This window comes from Aedes albopictus, chromosome 2 (genome assembly GCF_035046485.1).
Source record: "Aedes albopictus strain Foshan chromosome 2, AalbF5, whole genome shotgun sequence".
In the NCBI taxonomy this organism is placed as follows: domain Eukaryota; kingdom Metazoa; phylum Arthropoda; class Insecta; order Diptera; family Culicidae; genus Aedes; species Aedes albopictus.
Window position 1 is genome coordinate 395634294 of NC_085137.1, and position 16833 is coordinate 395651126.

At 41.3% G+C, this 16833-nt stretch overlaps 3 protein-coding genes across 8 annotated transcripts in view; 1 reads left to right on the forward strand and 2 right to left on the reverse strand.

Annotated features, from left to right (window-relative positions):
- Positions 1-16833, forward strand: part of LOC115253479 (KAT8 regulatory NSL complex subunit 2) — a 598461-nt gene that overhangs the window by 148496 nt on the left and 433132 nt on the right. The window lies entirely within an intron of this gene.
- The window catches only part of LOC109410789 (transcriptional repressor p66-beta), a 41761-nt gene that overhangs the window by 11246 nt on the left and 13682 nt on the right, over positions 1-16833 (reverse strand). For 2 of the 6 annotated variants that reach the window (XM_062853241.1, XM_062853239.1), the window contains exons 2-5: positions 13611-14281; positions 13340-13544; positions 13000-13098; positions 12693-12791 (exon numbers count right to left, since the gene is read on the reverse strand). In XM_062853241.1, coding sequence (XP_062709225.1) covers positions 12693-12791; positions 13000-13098; positions 13340-13544; positions 13611-14263 — 1056 coding nt within the window. In that variant the 5' untranslated portion in view covers positions 14264-14281. Of the gene's footprint in view, positions 1-12692; positions 12792-12999; positions 13153-13339; positions 13545-13610; positions 14282-16833 lie in introns of all 6 variants that reach the window. The other 4 variants (XM_062853237.1, XM_062853236.1, XM_062853240.1 and 1 more) reach the window with 3 other exon arrangements.
- LOC115265402 (uncharacterized) lies at positions 1893-6255 on the reverse strand. The gene is made up of 2 exons (XM_062853235.1): positions 5704-6255; positions 1893-5498 (listed from the first exon to the last, which is right to left on the reverse strand). The coding sequence occupies exon 2, from the start codon at positions 5376-5378 to the stop codon at positions 2322-2324; it is 3057 nt and encodes a 1018-aa protein (XP_062709219.1). The 5' UTR covers positions 5379-5498; positions 5704-6255; the 3' UTR covers positions 1893-2321.

The following is a 16833-nucleotide window of genomic DNA, read 5'->3' on the forward strand; positions in this document are numbered from 1 at the left end:
TAGAATCTCAAAATGGCCGCCACAATGGCCGACTTTGGCACCTACTCGCGATTTCGAGCACAAATCTCTTCGTAAACAAAACCATCGCACCTGATCTTCTTATTTTAAGCTTATTACAAGTGAGCAAGAACAGAATTATCGAATGCACTGTTGTTTGAAGCTTGCTTCTTGAGATTTGTGCGTTTGAAGTTCTGATGTATTTTTGAAGCGGGATTTCAAGACGTTTGTCCTTAATTCCGCCCTAATTGCTTACCCTTTGACAGATACGCGTATTTCGACTACCACTTGTAATCTTCCTCAGTGTCAGTTATCCACTGTGGATAACTGACACTGAGGAAGATTACAAGTGGTAGTCGAAATACGCGTATCTGTCAAAGGATAAGCAATTAGGGCGGAATTAAAAGGTAAGAAACTGATTACACTCATTCGAAGAGGGTATTCTGCTTAGAGGGTTCGAAAAGTCGGTACAAGAACACTAAGCTAATTATTTATTTATCACGTGTAATTCGAATGCAGTGTTTCAATCAATTTGTTTTGTTTTGTGTCGTGTAGATGTAGGTAGTTGTCTTATGTGTCTTCATGCACCTGTGTCAAACGTCTGTCACCGTTAAGTTCTACAATGAATCCTCGTCAGGTCTATCAACTGGGATCAGTGTTGCCGTGCCAGGTGAACAACGATCCCCGACCCGTATTGCTGGCAACTTCTTGCAGCTGTACCGTCCTTCATCACCTCGAGCCCGGCTAAGCCAGTCACCCATCGACCTCTGGAGCAATCCACTAGCAGTTAGGACGTCAGCCCGTCGTACAATCCGATCTGCACCCTCGTAGACCTTCACAATCCTGCCACGCTTCCAGCTGTTCCGTGAGCCCGCATCCACCAGCATCACCAGGTCTCCGGGTTTCACTGGCTTGGAGTTGGATAACCATTTTGTTCGGATTTTGATCCACTTCGACCAGAACAGATCCAAAAGATGCCGGACTTGGTCCCAGTTTGTCCTCAGTGCTCTCTTGTCCACTGGAAGCTGTACTGCTAGGCCTTTGTTGATCCTGGTTATCTCCTCTTTCAGCTCTATGCTTGCGCCGATAAAGTTGGTTCCCTGGTTGCAATATATTTCCTCGCCTGGCTATAAACCTTCGAATGGCCATCTTGCACGTCTACGTTGATAGGCTTCCCATCACTTCAAGGTACACGGCTCGTACTGTAAGTCACGTCACAAGCTTCACCCATCTCTTCACTTCGTATACCTCTGAACTAGTATCGGGAATGACCCGTAGTAATCCACGCCGATGTATGTGAACGCACAAATGTAGGGAATTATCCGGACTTCTGGCAGTGGAGCCATCTTGTTATATCGTGGGACAGCTTTATAGACAAGTGCACCAAGCACACTGTTTCGCAACCTGTCGAACGATGATACGAAGACTTGAGATGTAGAATCTTTGAGCATTTCCATGTGTCAACCGCTGAAGGTACGATAAGACAAACAATCCGGTAAAAATATGCTTTTCTGGAAGAATCACAGGAAATTTAGCAGCATACAGAGCATGTGGAGCGTTTCCCAACCGTCCAACCATTCGCATTACCCCAGCCTTGTCGATGAAGCAAGAGAGTTTGCGTAGTGAACTGTTTTTCCCAAACTTTCTACGCTCATGGATCTCTAGCTGTTGATTGTATGCAGTTTGTCAGAGTAGACTTGCGGTTTTAGCGGAGCCATCTTCGTCCTGGACGAAACAAGCATGCATCGGAATTTCTTGATATTCCATCCGGAAGTAGGCCATCTCGTTGGCATCCACAAACTCATGAAGCTGTAGACTCCTAAGACTGCCGACACTGTAGTTCGAAAAGTAGCATCGTAGTAGTTCGAGTTGAGATAGCTGTTGAAGAACTTGAATCTGTTAAAATCGGGTTTTATACTTAAAGGAAAAGCTCACTACAGAAAGCGGACCACGAGGTGAAACCTAAGCTAGATTGATCGGAAGGAAAAGTATCCTTTTTAGGTTAAGTCACTGTTTCGGAGCTTGCAGAAATACGTCCACTTCGTTCGGTGTCAGATGTAGAAGAGAGCCCGACGGTCGTCGGATCGTTTATTCAAGCCTTCGTGCTATAAACATTTGACAGAGATCAAATGCACTCTAAATCCAAACATTTGATATATTGTTAGTTTATACACGTTTTACTTTTATAGTAGTCACTCTAAAATTATTTCAATTGGCGGACTCAACAGTCCTTCCTCTTTTAGAGTTATTCGATTAACTATTTTAGTTATAATAGAAAAGTATTTCAAATAATATTACAAAATTTCTTCGATTAATTGTTACAATTAAAAATATTTCAATTCACTTCTGTAATTAGTTTTTCGCGTTCGCTTCGAACGCCTTGGCTGGCCATCGAGCGCCAAATCCGTCTCAATTTTCCGTTTCCGTTTCGGCTTGACCGATAATGTTCTTCTCCTATCCTGTTCGCACTCCGGGAATCCCCGGAAAGGCTCCTCGTCATCGCTCGCTCCTCGCAGTGGTAGTGGGTCGGGATCGCGAACCCGGAAAGGCTCCTCTTCTTCGCGACTTGGTAGTGGCAGTGGATCGGTTTCATCGACATCAGGATCGACACGCACCACCAACCCCCGACGGACCCCTCTGCTGGAATCATTGCCGATCTTGATTTGGCTTCTGTGCGCGGTTGTAGTTATGCCGTTTCCAGTTGTAATCTGTAAGATATGTTTACAAACACGCTTAATAAAATGAACTTTTAACCATTTAGCCTGATGGTTAGGATTATGGTTTTTGTACCATAGTACATCTCCCGCCATCAGACTGTCCAGTGGATCTTTATGAACCCCATTATTAAGGTTATAGTTAGATCCGGTGTAAGGCTCATCATTGTTGTTGTTATTATTAGTCACTTGTATGTTATGATGGTTAGAATGTCGCCTTGGATTAACCAAATCGATTAATAATTTCGGCGTATATGCTAAAACTTTTTCGGAAGGGAAAAAACCCTCCATCGTCAAACTATTGTTCCTAAAATTTATTAGAAATAAGTTTATCAAGTCTTCCAATTCTACTTTCGCGTATTCTGGGTCAAGAAGTAACTTTTTCAAAACATCTTTAACCGTACGAACAAACCTCTCCGCCTGGCCATTGCTAGCAGGATTGTATGGAGGACTGTTCAGGACCCTTATTCCTTGCCTTTCAAGAAAGCTTTTAAAATCATAACTATTGAATGGAGGACCATTGTCTGATACTAAAATATCCGGAAACCCAAATCTAGCAAAATATGCTAACAATTTCTTAATAACTTCTGAACACGATATATAATTTTCCATCAACTCATTTTCCACCTTTTTAGAAAAAATACTTGTCAAAACCTTGGATTTCTCTACTCTGCCAACAAAATGCAAAACGACTCCATCAAATACACCATATACTACTACGACTTGTTTTCTTGGACTGAACAATCCAAGAAAAACTTTTCCAAAAAGTAAACTATCTGATTTGTTACAACTACCATTCCAAAAGGCAATAAATTCGTTCTTCAACAAACTATACAACCGATATAGTTTGCAAGACAAACCTGGAATGTATCTGTTATTGTTATATAAAGGAGTTTTCCACTGCAACAAACCTTCTTTGCAAATGGCATGATACAGATATTCCGACCAAAATACAAACAATTTCGTAGCCTTCCAATTTGCCTTAATATTAGCTTTAGACAATCTACCCAAAACAATAAAAGGTTTTCGTCTGTAGTCTGCACTATTTTGCATGAGAATTTCAAAATTCTGACAATCTGGACTATCAAAACATTTAGTTACTTTGTCCCTCAACCTGAAGGAAATGTCATAAACTTTCTTAAATTGTTTTTCTGTTTTTAAAACCAACTCGGCTTCATAACCTCTAATAGGAGAAAAAAATTCATTGAGAAAAACATCAGGAAATTTATCCTTAATTTCATTCTGCAAAACATTTTGTTTATCATCAATCACATTATTAACAGTTATTAATTTGTCAAAATAATTACGCCAGTTGGGAAAGAAAACATCCAACCATGTTCTGCCTAAAAGAGGAATAAAGTTATGCTCACAATCTAACACTACAAGTTTTAAAATGCTCGTTTTATTTCGAAATTCAACCGAAACAACAGCTTCCCCAGCAACGTTCAAACTGGCACCATTCACCACAATTAAATTTTTTGAACTTTTCTGAAGAGGAACATCAAATTTAGTAATAAATAGCTTTTTCCCAATAACAGAAACAGAAGCTCCACTGTCGACTTGCATCTGCATTATTTTCCCCTCAACAGTTAGTTCTAGTAAACATGGGCTGCTTATTTGGTTAATTGTTGAAATGTGCATACATTCTAATTCACCTTGATCCGAATTATTGCTTTTGTCCTCCCAGGTCATCTGGTTCATCATATTGGACAACTTGTTCTCCATGCTCGGGCCAGGTTGCTCCATGTCGATGCTGTTGATCGGATCCTTCTTGAAGTGCTTCAGTCGGAAACACTTCCTCTTCACATGGCCTCGCACACCACAGTATTCGCACACTCGTTGGTCGATTCTCTGCTGCTGGTTGTCCCTCATTTCCGCAGGATAAACCGCTGCATCCTGGTATCGGCGATGCTGTTCCTGGAACCGCGCCGGTCTAGGCTGTCTGGACTGCGAAGGATAACTACCTCGATCATTGTACCTGTTGTACGGTTGTACAGTAGACTGGAACTGGGGCCGCTGCCCTAGTCGGCTTTTCACAGGACCACGACCCCGCGCTAAAGCTGTGATTCGCTGCAAAACAGCACCTCGCCCCCCAGTCAGACTACCGATGGAGGCGATTTGTGTGGAAGAATCTTCCTTTGTTAACGCTTTTGCATGAGAAGCAGCCATTTCCCAAGTGGTAATCATCTTCTCAGCTTGGGCAAGGTCAAATTTTTCCCCTTCCTCAGCCAACAATTTCTGTCGTAGGGCGTCATCTGACAAGCCAATAAGGACACGATCAAGAATGCGACCATCTTTGTCGTTCTTGAATGCACAATACTCCGCTTGGAGCTTTAGTGAAAAAAGAAAATCACTGGCTGTTTCTCCAGGTTGCTGTACCCGGGATCCGAATTTAAATCGTTGAATCAAAGCTGAGTCTGTTTTGTAAAGTTTTTGCTTAAGTTTTTCAACTAATTCTTCAAGCGGAGCTGCATCAAGCAACTGCTCGCTGAGGTACAAATTCTGTGCCACTTCGAAAAGGTATTCGCCCCCTAAAAGGAACATCTGGTCCTTTCGGTTCTCCTCCGCCACCTTATTGATGCGAAAATGGTAGCCAAGTCGCTTATACCACGAAGCAAAAGATTGCCCTTTTCGGTACGGGTCAATATTCGGGGATACGTAGGCCATTATTGCAAAAATCACTCAAGCAAACTTGCCTCACAAACGCCGACAAAAAAAATATCAGAAATCCAAATCAAAACGCCACTAATTCCAGATGGGGAAAAAATCGTTCACAATTGCCCTGCACTAAACAGAAATAGAAAAAGAAACACTCATAAGGTTTACGAATTAACTTTTACAAAGAAAAACAATGTGGGTATTGTCTAACCCCTTTCGTTAAAACAAAAGAATTCACTAAGCGTCGGTTCATGCAACAAAATGGCGCTTGCCTAGCACAAAAACTCAATTGATTCGCAAAATCACAAAAAAAAAAAAAACTTTTGTTTCTTACCTCTAGCCGATCAAAATCCCGCCACTGGGATCGAAAGGGTTGCGGTCGCCGTGAAGGTCAAACGTCCGACCGTCGAAGATCAAAAATCCGGGCGAAAAAGCCGTCGACTGGAATCTCGCAGCCGCCGTGAAAAGGAATCCGGCCGCCTTGTTGGTTGATGATCCGGTCGCCGAAGGTTCCGTCCGCTGCTGTCCGGCAGCACAACTCACCTTTCACTCCTTACGCGTATAACTTTACTTATCGGAAGCTTCACTTCACTTTTTGCTCTGTTTTTCCTCGTCGCCAACTGTTAAAATCGGGTTTTATACTTAAAGGAAAAGCTCACTACAGAAAGCGGACCACGAGGTGAAACCTAAGCTAGATTGATCGGAAGGAAAAGTATCCTTTTTAGGTTAAGTCACTGTTTCGGAGCTTGCAGAAATACGTCCACTTCGTTCGGTGTCAGATGTAGAAGAGAGCCCGACGGTCGTCGGATCGTTTATTCAAGCCTTCGTGCTATAAACATTTGACAGAGATCAAATGCACTCTAAATCCAAACATTTGATATATTGTTAGTTTATACACGTTTTACTTTTATAGTAGTCACTCTAAAATTATTTCAATTGGCGGACTCAACAGAATCCATCGACGCCAAGTTTCCCAACCAATTTTGGTCCGCCAAATGTCTTGCACCAAGCACTTTTCGTGGATCACAAACACCGCGATTAGTTTCAATGGATCGAAAACATTGATGACGACCTGCAAAACTTGTCGTTTTGTTGGCACGCTCGTCCCACTGATCAACGATTGAATGTTGCTCCGAAAATTCACAGCGAAAGTGAAAGTGTCCTCCTTCGGTGTCCAACTCATTCCCAGTACCCTTTCAGTCTCCGATCCTTTGCCGACTGTGAAATTCTTCGTAATCTGCTGGCCCGGATCCCCGACCCGTTGAACGACCAGCTCTGAATTTGATAGCCAATTCCGGATATCAAATCCGGCCTTAGCGAGAACGTTCTTCACATCGAGCGCCAGTGGAACAGCTTCAACTATGATGGCTACCGCAGCCTCTGGGTACTGTTCGCACCACTCTTCAGCGTTCCCGTTCTTGATGTATTGGACCGATGAATTTGAGCTGGTCAACCCGAAGGTTGCCACGTCCATGACGTATTCCTTGCATGTTTCACCAGGTTCATCTCGCCATAAAAATCTTTGGGCTTGACGATCTTTTGGACGAATTTGGATCTGGTGAGACATTTCTCTGATGTCACCTGCGACTTATCGTTGCCGGAAACGAATTGGCACTGTTGTAAGCGACGCAGTCATGTCTGGACCCTTCATCAAGATAGAATTGAACGAGGTCCTTTTAATTTTATCCGCGGATCCCAGACGACCCGTACCTTGCCTGGTTTGTTCGGGTCCAGGAACTCGACGTAGTCATTCCTCCATTAGAGACCACTTTGGAATCTTCCAGATGACGTGCGGATGATCGTTTTCATCATGATCGCACGAGTCCTTCGGTCGTCCTCTGCTTTGATTCTCATTGCAACTGCGACGCCGACACTTTCAATCAAGAAGAACTCTTTGACCTTTTCATGAGGTTCTTCGTCAGCTGATCAGGCGCAAAAATATAGAAGCCGATGGGATGGCTCACCAAATCCTTCCACGTTCCCGTAGATCGTCCATCCAAGCCTAGTTTTGGTGGCAACTGGCTCGAACTTCTTCCCGTCCCTTTTCTTGAGCGTTACCAGTAAATTGGCGTTGTCTACGACAATTAGAATACGCGGCACCATGCTCTCGTAGCTTGCCACCGGAAGACCTCCCAGATACTAGTACTTTTCCGCTAGCTCGAGGTACCGCAACAATTGCGCAGGAAGATCAAGTTTTTCCACTGTTCGCACATCCACGAGTTCGAAGATGTGTTTCCGGTTAGCGTCGACAGCTAATACCTCAATCACCAGCAGTTGAGAATCCGCCTCCGTCCTTGTTATCCCGCTTGTTCATTGTAGGCACAGTGATCCTAGTTCGCCAATAACGCCAAGTTCATCCGCGAAGTCCTGCTCTACCAAGGTGTAGGAAGAGCCGTCTTCCAGGAACGCCACCGTGCGAATGGAGGTTCCTTTCGCATGAACACCAACCGAAATGATCCGCAAAAATGTTGGAGGAAACTGATGACGATGAACACCTACAGTACCGGTAACCTTGAGTTGATCCTTGGTGCTCGCCTCGCACCCATTTATTCCGCACACTGTCGCTTTACATGGCCATTTGTCTCGGTCGTTGTTGCCGACTTCTTCCGTAGAATGCGCATTTCGAAAACCTTTGTCCTTCCCCTTTGGTTTTTCGAACTTTTTAACTGGTTCCGTTTCAACAGAAACTCGACGCAGCAAAGACGATCGTTGACATGTAGTTGCCGAACGAGCTCAGGTCTACGGTTGACAGTTGACGCTGCTGCAGGGCCCAATCCAGTTTCAATTTGGTAGGCAGTTTATCAACTAGTTCCTGAAGAAGAGTGGGATTCGACAGGTGCGCCTTCATTCCCAATGACTGCACAGATTTTGAACGGCCAGTCCAAACTTAATTAGGGTCTCCAGCTTGTATGCCTTTGGTGCTGATGTCGACTAGACCTCAGGCAGAGAACGATGAGCTCCGCAGAGAGTTTATAACGTCATCATTATTTTTGGAACCGACGCAGGGTGCAGAAGATGGCAATGAAACGCTTGCCTGGCGGTCCCTTTGAGGCTGCGCGTAGTCTCATCCAATTTTCGCTTTCCGAATAGCCACACATGGCCGTGGAGTTGCTGGCAAAGAGTGGCCACTCTGATGGGCCGCCAGAAAACACCGGTAAATCCTTTGGAACAACGTACTGAGCTGCGATCTGTTGGGCTGTCGGTGCATCACAGGTGATAATGGCGGCAACGGTGATTGAATGCCTATCGAGTTTGCGTATTGTCAGATTTCTTGAAACGTAAACACCGCGCGGTCGTTGAAATGTTTCAAAAAGGGGCTTTGCACAAAAGTTCACGCGGTCTATCGTTTTCGAAAGGAACAGCCGCGCCGTAGGAAACGCCGCAATGTTATTTCCCATAAGGATGAAGTAAACAGGGAGTGAAAACCGCGGCCGTACCTTTCGGAAGCAATAGACCGCGTGCACTTTTGTGCAAATCCCTCAATAACACTTGACACATTTTAACTTTTCTGAACTGTTGGCCTGGTTCAGAGAAGAGAAGGGCATCTCAGAACAAACCGACCACACGAAAAGTGAAAAAATTTTGACGTGAGAAATCGACTCGATTTATTTTGTTTCTGCCCATTTCGTTTCCATCGTGTATAATAAGGCATTTTATGAGACGTTTCAAATCAGCTGTTTTTTGAATGTTTACCAGTTTTGAAATCCAACCAGTGGGCCCATTTATTTACATTTTTGCCGGCATAACATGTGGTACAGGCCCATTCAATAAATGGGGTTCATTTATCTACAAAAATGCGTCAATCCGCCCACTATAATTAATATGCGTAGACCGTGGGAATGTTTTTTTCATCTGCTAGTGACATCACGCAGTTCGGGGGATTGATACATGCCACATTAGGAACCGAAACACCTCTGCCAGCAAAAATCTGATTGGCGCTCACTACATGTTATGCTACTTTTCGCGAAAACAAAAACATCAAATGTAAACAATAACAATGAGCGGCCCACCGCTAGAACGCACTATGGGCCAGAAATCAAAATTTCGCGACAAAAGCCAAAAAAGTATTTTTTCTAAGATCAATCAATTTTCATATTTGTATGATTGTTTGGGCTATGTTTGATTATATACCGACTGATTTTTTCGATTTGTAACAAAATTGTATCGTTTTTTGTATGGAGAAACTTCTTATAAGCGAAAAATCTCGATTTTAACCAATATTTAGAAAAATGTGATTTGTAGTGAAAAATGTCCCCAACTAGTATAACGCATACATTTCCTAAAAGTAAATTTAGTATATTTTGCATATTTGGTGCACAAATTGCGATGCTTTTAAGTTTAAAAATAAATTTTACAATATTTATTCAAATTTTGCGATTCATTTGCCAATGTGTTCAAAAAGTAGGAGTATTCGACCGTATTCGATATGCAACCGGTCTAGGATGCTAGTTTAGACTCTTCTTTTTCGAATGCTTCCGGACTTTTTTGCGGGAATTTGCGGGAAACCAAGTTAGAGTGATTTTAGTGCTATCTTTAATTTTACAATATTTAGCGCTATGCTTCAATAATCATGTACTCTTGCCATTACGACGCAATGACTTTATGGCTTGCGAAACAATATACATAGCAACTAACAACTACCATTCTGGAAGATTTTGTTTCAGAAATAAATGTGATTTTAAGCTTTTAAGTCAAGACCACACGCTTACTCAATGTGCAAAGTTGCGGTATATCAATCCGTGAGATCTATTAGAATTTTAAATTAACTCAACATACATATGTACAGATGGATACATTTTTCATGAAATAAGGAACAAATCCACAGCTCAAGTGAGATTTGAACTCGCGACCCTTATATGCCGCATAAGTGCTTTACCGACTTAGCTACCGAGCCAATCGATGACACGGCATTTTAAATATTACAAAGAAAATCAAATAGGGGAAATTGTGTATTTTCAGCAGTTTTGTTCTCTTCGTCATGGGGGGTTTCTTGAAAGCTGCTGAACTCAGAGTTGGCCTCAAATCCTTCCCAACCAAGCATAGTTGTACGACAAAGTTTCAGAAAATTTGGCCGACAAAAACCCCCATGACGAAGAGAACAAACCTGCCGATAATACCCATCGTCACCCTATGTCTATTTATCGCAAATATATCCATCTCACTTGTACATATGTACGAAGAGCGAGCGTAATTTATTCATTGTTCAAATACCGGCTCCGAGTTATTTGGCCGACTGTCATTTGGCCGAACGCCGTTTGACTGAATGCCGATTGGCTGAAGAAGAAACGATTGTGCCACTGTTCTCGACGTCAGTATAACTCAAAATAATCGCCTATGATTAAAAGGAAGAAAAAAACTCTGATAAAATATTGACAGTTTCAACGCCAACTAATCCCTGAATTGTAAAACCAGAAAGAATAGTCAATGTTTGGAGGAAGGAAGAAGCAAAAATGAATGATGATCAAATTGGCAGCTATATAGAATGTGAAAAGGGTTCTCTGAATTATTTTGAACATAGTTCGGCCAAGTGGCATTCGGCCAAATGCCGGACATCTGAAACACCTGAGCAGCGGATTTTTTCACCAAAAATTTATCCATATATACATAAATTGAGCTTATTAAAAATCATAATTCACCACACGAATTGATATACCGAAACTTTGCACTTTAAGTAAGTATGTGGTATTGATTTAACCCTTATGTGGCCGACAGGGTACCCGGGTACCCAGCACCCTTTAAAAATACACGGTGTAGAAAAAAGCAAGAAGTTTGTCGGACACATAATGGATAAACGCCTACAATCACAGTCTTACCTGAAACGAAACCTTCCAGAATAATAGTATTTTGTTGCTATGTGTATTGTTTCGCAAGCCATAAAGAACCGTAAAATTTGAATAAATATTGTAAACTTTTAATTTAAATTTAAAGATATCGCAATTTGAGCATCAAATATGCGAAATATACTAAATTTACTGTTAGTAAATGTAGGTGTTATATTTGTTGGGCACATTTTTCAACAAAAATCACATTTTTCTTAATATTGGTTAAAACCGAGAATTTTCGCTTATAAGAAGTTTCTCCATACAAAAAACAATACAAATTTGTTACAAATCAAACAAAATCAGTCGGTATACATTCTAACATAGCCCAGACAATCATGCATATATGAAAATTGAATGATCTAAAAAAAAACACTTTTTTGGATTTTGTCGCGAAATTTTGATTTCTGGCCCATAGTGGAACGTCTCGTAAAATAGCTTATCGTCAAAACAACAGCATGGCTCAAAGTGTATTGATTGCTTTCAGGTATAGTCAAAATTAATGAATAGATGACGTCATATCAATGATTAATTCTCTTATTTTTCGAAATTTTGTTTCATTGAGTGCATATCAATTGTTGTTTAGACCACTATTGCATTAACATGATAGACGTTCCAAAGATGTTTTTTTTTGCAATTGCAGGCTGTAATAAAGCATAAAGATGGTGTTTTACCAATTTTTCTTAATTATCATAATGATATTATACATATTCCCACCACTCGTGTACTCTATTTACTCTTTTAAGAGATAAGCAACTTTGACTGTGTCCCTGAAATACATTCTAGTTAAACACAATCTTTTTGCGCAACAGTTTTTTAGTTGGTGTACCTGCCTCCGCAATACTTTGTTGTTTTGTGTAAACACGGTTGAAATTTTCCGTGTAAAATGTGTGATTTCAACCGCTAGGTGTCGCGACCAACATCATGAAATATTTATCAATTTCTGACTCCGGAGATGGCCTTCTCTTCTCTGCCTGGTTGGTAGACTGTGCCGGAGGAGAAATGATCATATTCACCGACGAGAGTTGGTTCTTCAGGCGAAAAAAAGAAGGGGGAATGTCTAAGATGAAGCTTGAATTTTCAAGAGCACAAATCTGAAGAACCAAATGACGGTTCGCGTTGAAAAGTTGATCGATAGGTCATCACCAGCGGGTAATCAATCGATCAAGTTTTCAGCGCAAATCGTTATTTGGTTCTCCAGATTTGTGCTCATGAAAGTTTGGGTTGTAGCTTCGTCATATATTCAAATCGATGATCGTTGCGGCTGGAAGAGCGACTTGGAATGTGTTTATGGTTTGACCAGCAACATGGATCCCGGCAGATGTCGAGGGCCATGGTCAACTTCTCCTTTTCCCTCACTCACCCAAGTCTGGACTGTGCGTTGAAGGCTCCGAGTGCTTCGGCGGTTTTTTAGATAAAATGGTGTTATCTGGTGATTCCAGGTTTTTCTAGGTAGTAGACACCCTGATTTATCACTAACTTTATACATATACTTCTCGCTTACCTGTAACAAAGTCTTCTCCAATTGCTTTCTAAGTGCCAGTTTAGCCGCAGCCTGTCGTTGCGCTTGAGTTTGCGGTTCATCTCTGGTATCACGATCACGCTAAATGCGAAGTAAAGGTAAATTTAGAATAACTTCTTTTTCTAGATACGAGACAGCCAAACTGATATAACGCTCCTTTTTTAAACAATTTGCATAGATAGATGCAGAATTGTCACCACATAACGAGATCAAAGTGTTACATCAGCTTGACTGTCTTAACCCCCTTTGTTCGGTACCCCGAAAAACCCATTCCGGAACGCTTGCTTACTTTAAGTGAAACGGGTTCCACCGTCGTGCAACTGATTTGTGCGGGTATAGGAGGTGCTGGAGTGATAGACACCGAGTTGCTAATCTGGCCGGACTGTACCTTCAAATTAGTATCCATTAGATTGTTGGCACCGATACCGCTACTGTTCGGTAGCTGTGGTGGTTCGTGTGGAAGTTGGTTAGTTAAGCGATGGATGGGTTGGTTAGAATGGAATTCAGAATAGTGAAACAATGGAAAAGTATATCATGTTAGTGAAATAAGCAGTGACATCTGATAGTCGTCGAAGCAAAATAGAGTGATCAAGAATGACTGGAGAAACATTACAGTCTCGGGGACTCACATTACGCTGCTTCATGTTGCAGGAGGGAGCATTCGTCGGTGTGATTGTAACCGACGGGGTTATGGTGAGATTAGATCCCGTACGGGTCAACCCCATTGGGAGGCGTTGACCAGGGGTGCTGGGCGTTAGGGTAGCTCCCCCAGGTAGAGACGGCTGCCTTGCGGGTGGTTTAGTAACGGGAGTGATGTTTATCGGAGAACCACGACTGAAATATAGAAAACACATTTAAAATTATTAATTGCAGTAAACTTCTCATAAGAGCGTAACTCACTTAATCGGAGGGGCGGCCACGACGGATTTGGAAGATTTCGAATGAGCCGGCAAGGGTAGAGCGTTCGTGGGGGTCACACTGAGCGAACCCTTCGTCAGGGCCGTGGGAATCGCCGCCAGCGGGTTGGCCATGTTCGTGTTGGTCGGCGTAACGATGATGTTCTCCTTCATCATCACCTGCTGGGACTGTTTCAGCTTCTTCAGTAGCACCAGTTTGGTTTCTTCGCTGCGAAGTTCTTCGCGGAGCTTGCGCAAGCCGCGTTCACGTTCCCAGATTTCCGCCGCGGTGAGCTCCTTGATCGGGAACACCGGAGGCATTTCGTCATCTTCCGACTCGGATAGGGCTCCGGCAGCAGCACCATTGTAGGAACGGCCGTTCACTTTCGCCGGCAGTAGCACAATGTCCGGTACTTCCGCGTAGGACTTTGGTTCGGTACGCGGACGCAGAACGCGCCTTCCCGGAACGGGAGAAGTACTTCCGGATGCCGACGGGGAAGGTGCAGCGGGAGGTGGCGGTGGCGGTGCCGGTGTTATGGTGAGACCGGAATTCTGCGTCAGCGCCCTCAAATCCCGTGCCGTGGCCGGAGTGATGGTGAGCGAGTCCCGTCCGGATCCGACGCTCAGATCCACAACGTCGACTTCCATTCGTTCCATTTCGTTTTACACAATATTCTGAAATTATCAAGATAACAAAAGGAATTTAGTAAGGAATTATTAGGATGTAAATTTAAATTTAGCGGAGTGATGGATGAAAATCACAGGATGTTCAGCTCAGCGAATAAAGTTGTTGCAGAAGAGAATTTCAGGCCAAACATTTCAATAGGTCCTATCTGCATTTGAGAGGCTCTCTTTGTTCACTTTCTCTTTCAATTATTGCAATGTAATGGTACACTTTTCAACTATTTTTGCAGTACAAATCAAAAGACGATTGTTTTGACCATCGTTCAATGCAAGGCGACAATCATAATACAAATAAACAGCTGAGATATTAACGAAAGAGAGGGAAACCAAAGAGAGCCTCTCTTCTGCAGATTGGACCTTTAGACATGTTTGGCCTGATTTGAAATAATGTCATTTGGTATAAGGACGTTTGGCATAAAGGACATTTGACATAAAGGACATTTGGCATAAAGAACGTTTGGCATAAATTGATTTCAGTAAAAATTAACTACACTCCCGATCAAAAGTTTGGGGCCACCCCCTCAAAAACATGTCATTTTTTTAGGCCCATAACTTCACCAATTTGCGTCCGATTTCAAAACCGTAGGTCTCATTCAAAAGATAATAAGTCAAAGAAACTTTGAACATGATTTAAAAAAAACTTTTTCAAAAAATGTTGTGTGCAAACTTAACCCAAAGTTGCCAAATTTTCTAAAAAATGAATATAAACTTACGGCAGTGTCGCTGGAAATTGGGTCGACCAAATTTTAAGATGAGAGCGGTAATATAACCCATTGTCTATTAGTTTTCAACTGCTTTTTACAGAACTTAGCTAAAAATTCTTGAAAAAAAGTTATTAAGTAAATTAATCCTTGATGTCATCGGCCAAAAGTTTGGGGTCACTATTGTAAAACATGGAAAAGTGATTTGTTGATATCTTTGTCATCTTTCATTAAATTTCAATTCTTCTTGGCTTATTTGAAACAGAATGTATGATACTTACTGCATAGACATTGAAATTTACATACTAAAACTTAACGTAAAGTTGCCCCATTTTTTGAAGTGTGGTGAAATGTGTTAACTTTACATAACATTTTTATATACAAAAAAATCGTTAAATACGTTAAGTTAAAGACATCAAACGTAAATTTAGTTAATTATCTTTGAAATGAGCCAAAAAAAATTAAAATTAAACTATAGATGACGAAGATATTACCAAATCACTTTTCCATGTTTTACGAAAGTGACCCCAAACTTTTGGCTGATACATCATATGTATTGAGGGGTGACCCCAAACTTTTGGTCGATGACATGAAAAGTTAACTTTTTTTCTAGATTTTTAAGCTAAGTTCTGTAAAAAGCAGTTGAAAGCTACACTCTGAAAAGTTTTCACGTCCAATCTACATGAAAAATCACGTGGACGCCATCTTGCACTCACTTTGCCTTTCTTACATGATTCATGTGACTCTTACGTAGAGCCACGTCAGAGTCACCTCGATTTCAGGTACCAGTTACATGATTATCATGTGTGAAAAATTGAGTGACTGCAGAAAGCTAGTACACAACATGGCGGTCGTCATTGTTTACCCACTAGTTTTGCTCGTTTTGCTACTCGTTGATTTGATTTCCTCGGTAAAAATCGAAATTAAAAGGTATGTATTAGATAATAAATCATACACACAATTCAAAAATTAATATTTTGAAAAATATTCTTCTTATCAACTGGTATTTGTTTTTAGAAATAAAGTGAAACCATCGGACATACCTAGGGTAGGACGGGGCAAGATGGCCAACCGGGGCAAGATGAGCACCCCTCCGTTTTACTACTTTTATGATGAATTTTGTCCAAACAACATCATAATCCGTTAGAATAAAGTTCATCCTGTTTGTAAACCTGATAAAAGGTATTTCATAATGAACAAATTGAAAAATATTATGAGTTCGGTTGGAAATCGAAAAACTTTTTTAAGAAAAATATTTTTTGCTAATTTTGGGTTGTTTACAACATTGATCGGAAGTGACGTATATAATAGCACATCATTGAACGCACACAGCGCACTACACCCGGTACTGAAAAAAAGTGTCGCTAGTCGAAAAGTGTCGCTAGTCAAAACGTCGCTATTCGGTTTGGTGCTGGCGCCATAATATCGTCAAATTAGTCAATAGCATGGATTTTTAGCATTTTCTTATAAGAAATCATCAAAATAAAATAAGGTTTTTACGTCAGAATCAAATTTTTACCATAATTCTGGTTATCAGCCAATATTACTAGCACACTTCAAAGCATTTTAAGTTATATTAGAAAATATTTTTTAACAACAAACATTACAATTTATTCAATTTTAGTTATTTCTCTATATTGGGGTAAGTTGAGTACCTCTGATGAGAGTATAGAAAATATTTTGAAATTACTGTAATCCACTCAATAGTGCCAAACATACACACTAAGAATGAATCGCAGAATTCGGTGAAAGAATTCACCGAATCTAAACTGTAAAATATATTTTTACAGATCTTTCGGGGAAATTCAATGTTTTCCTATCCAGCTGTCAAAATTTTACAGA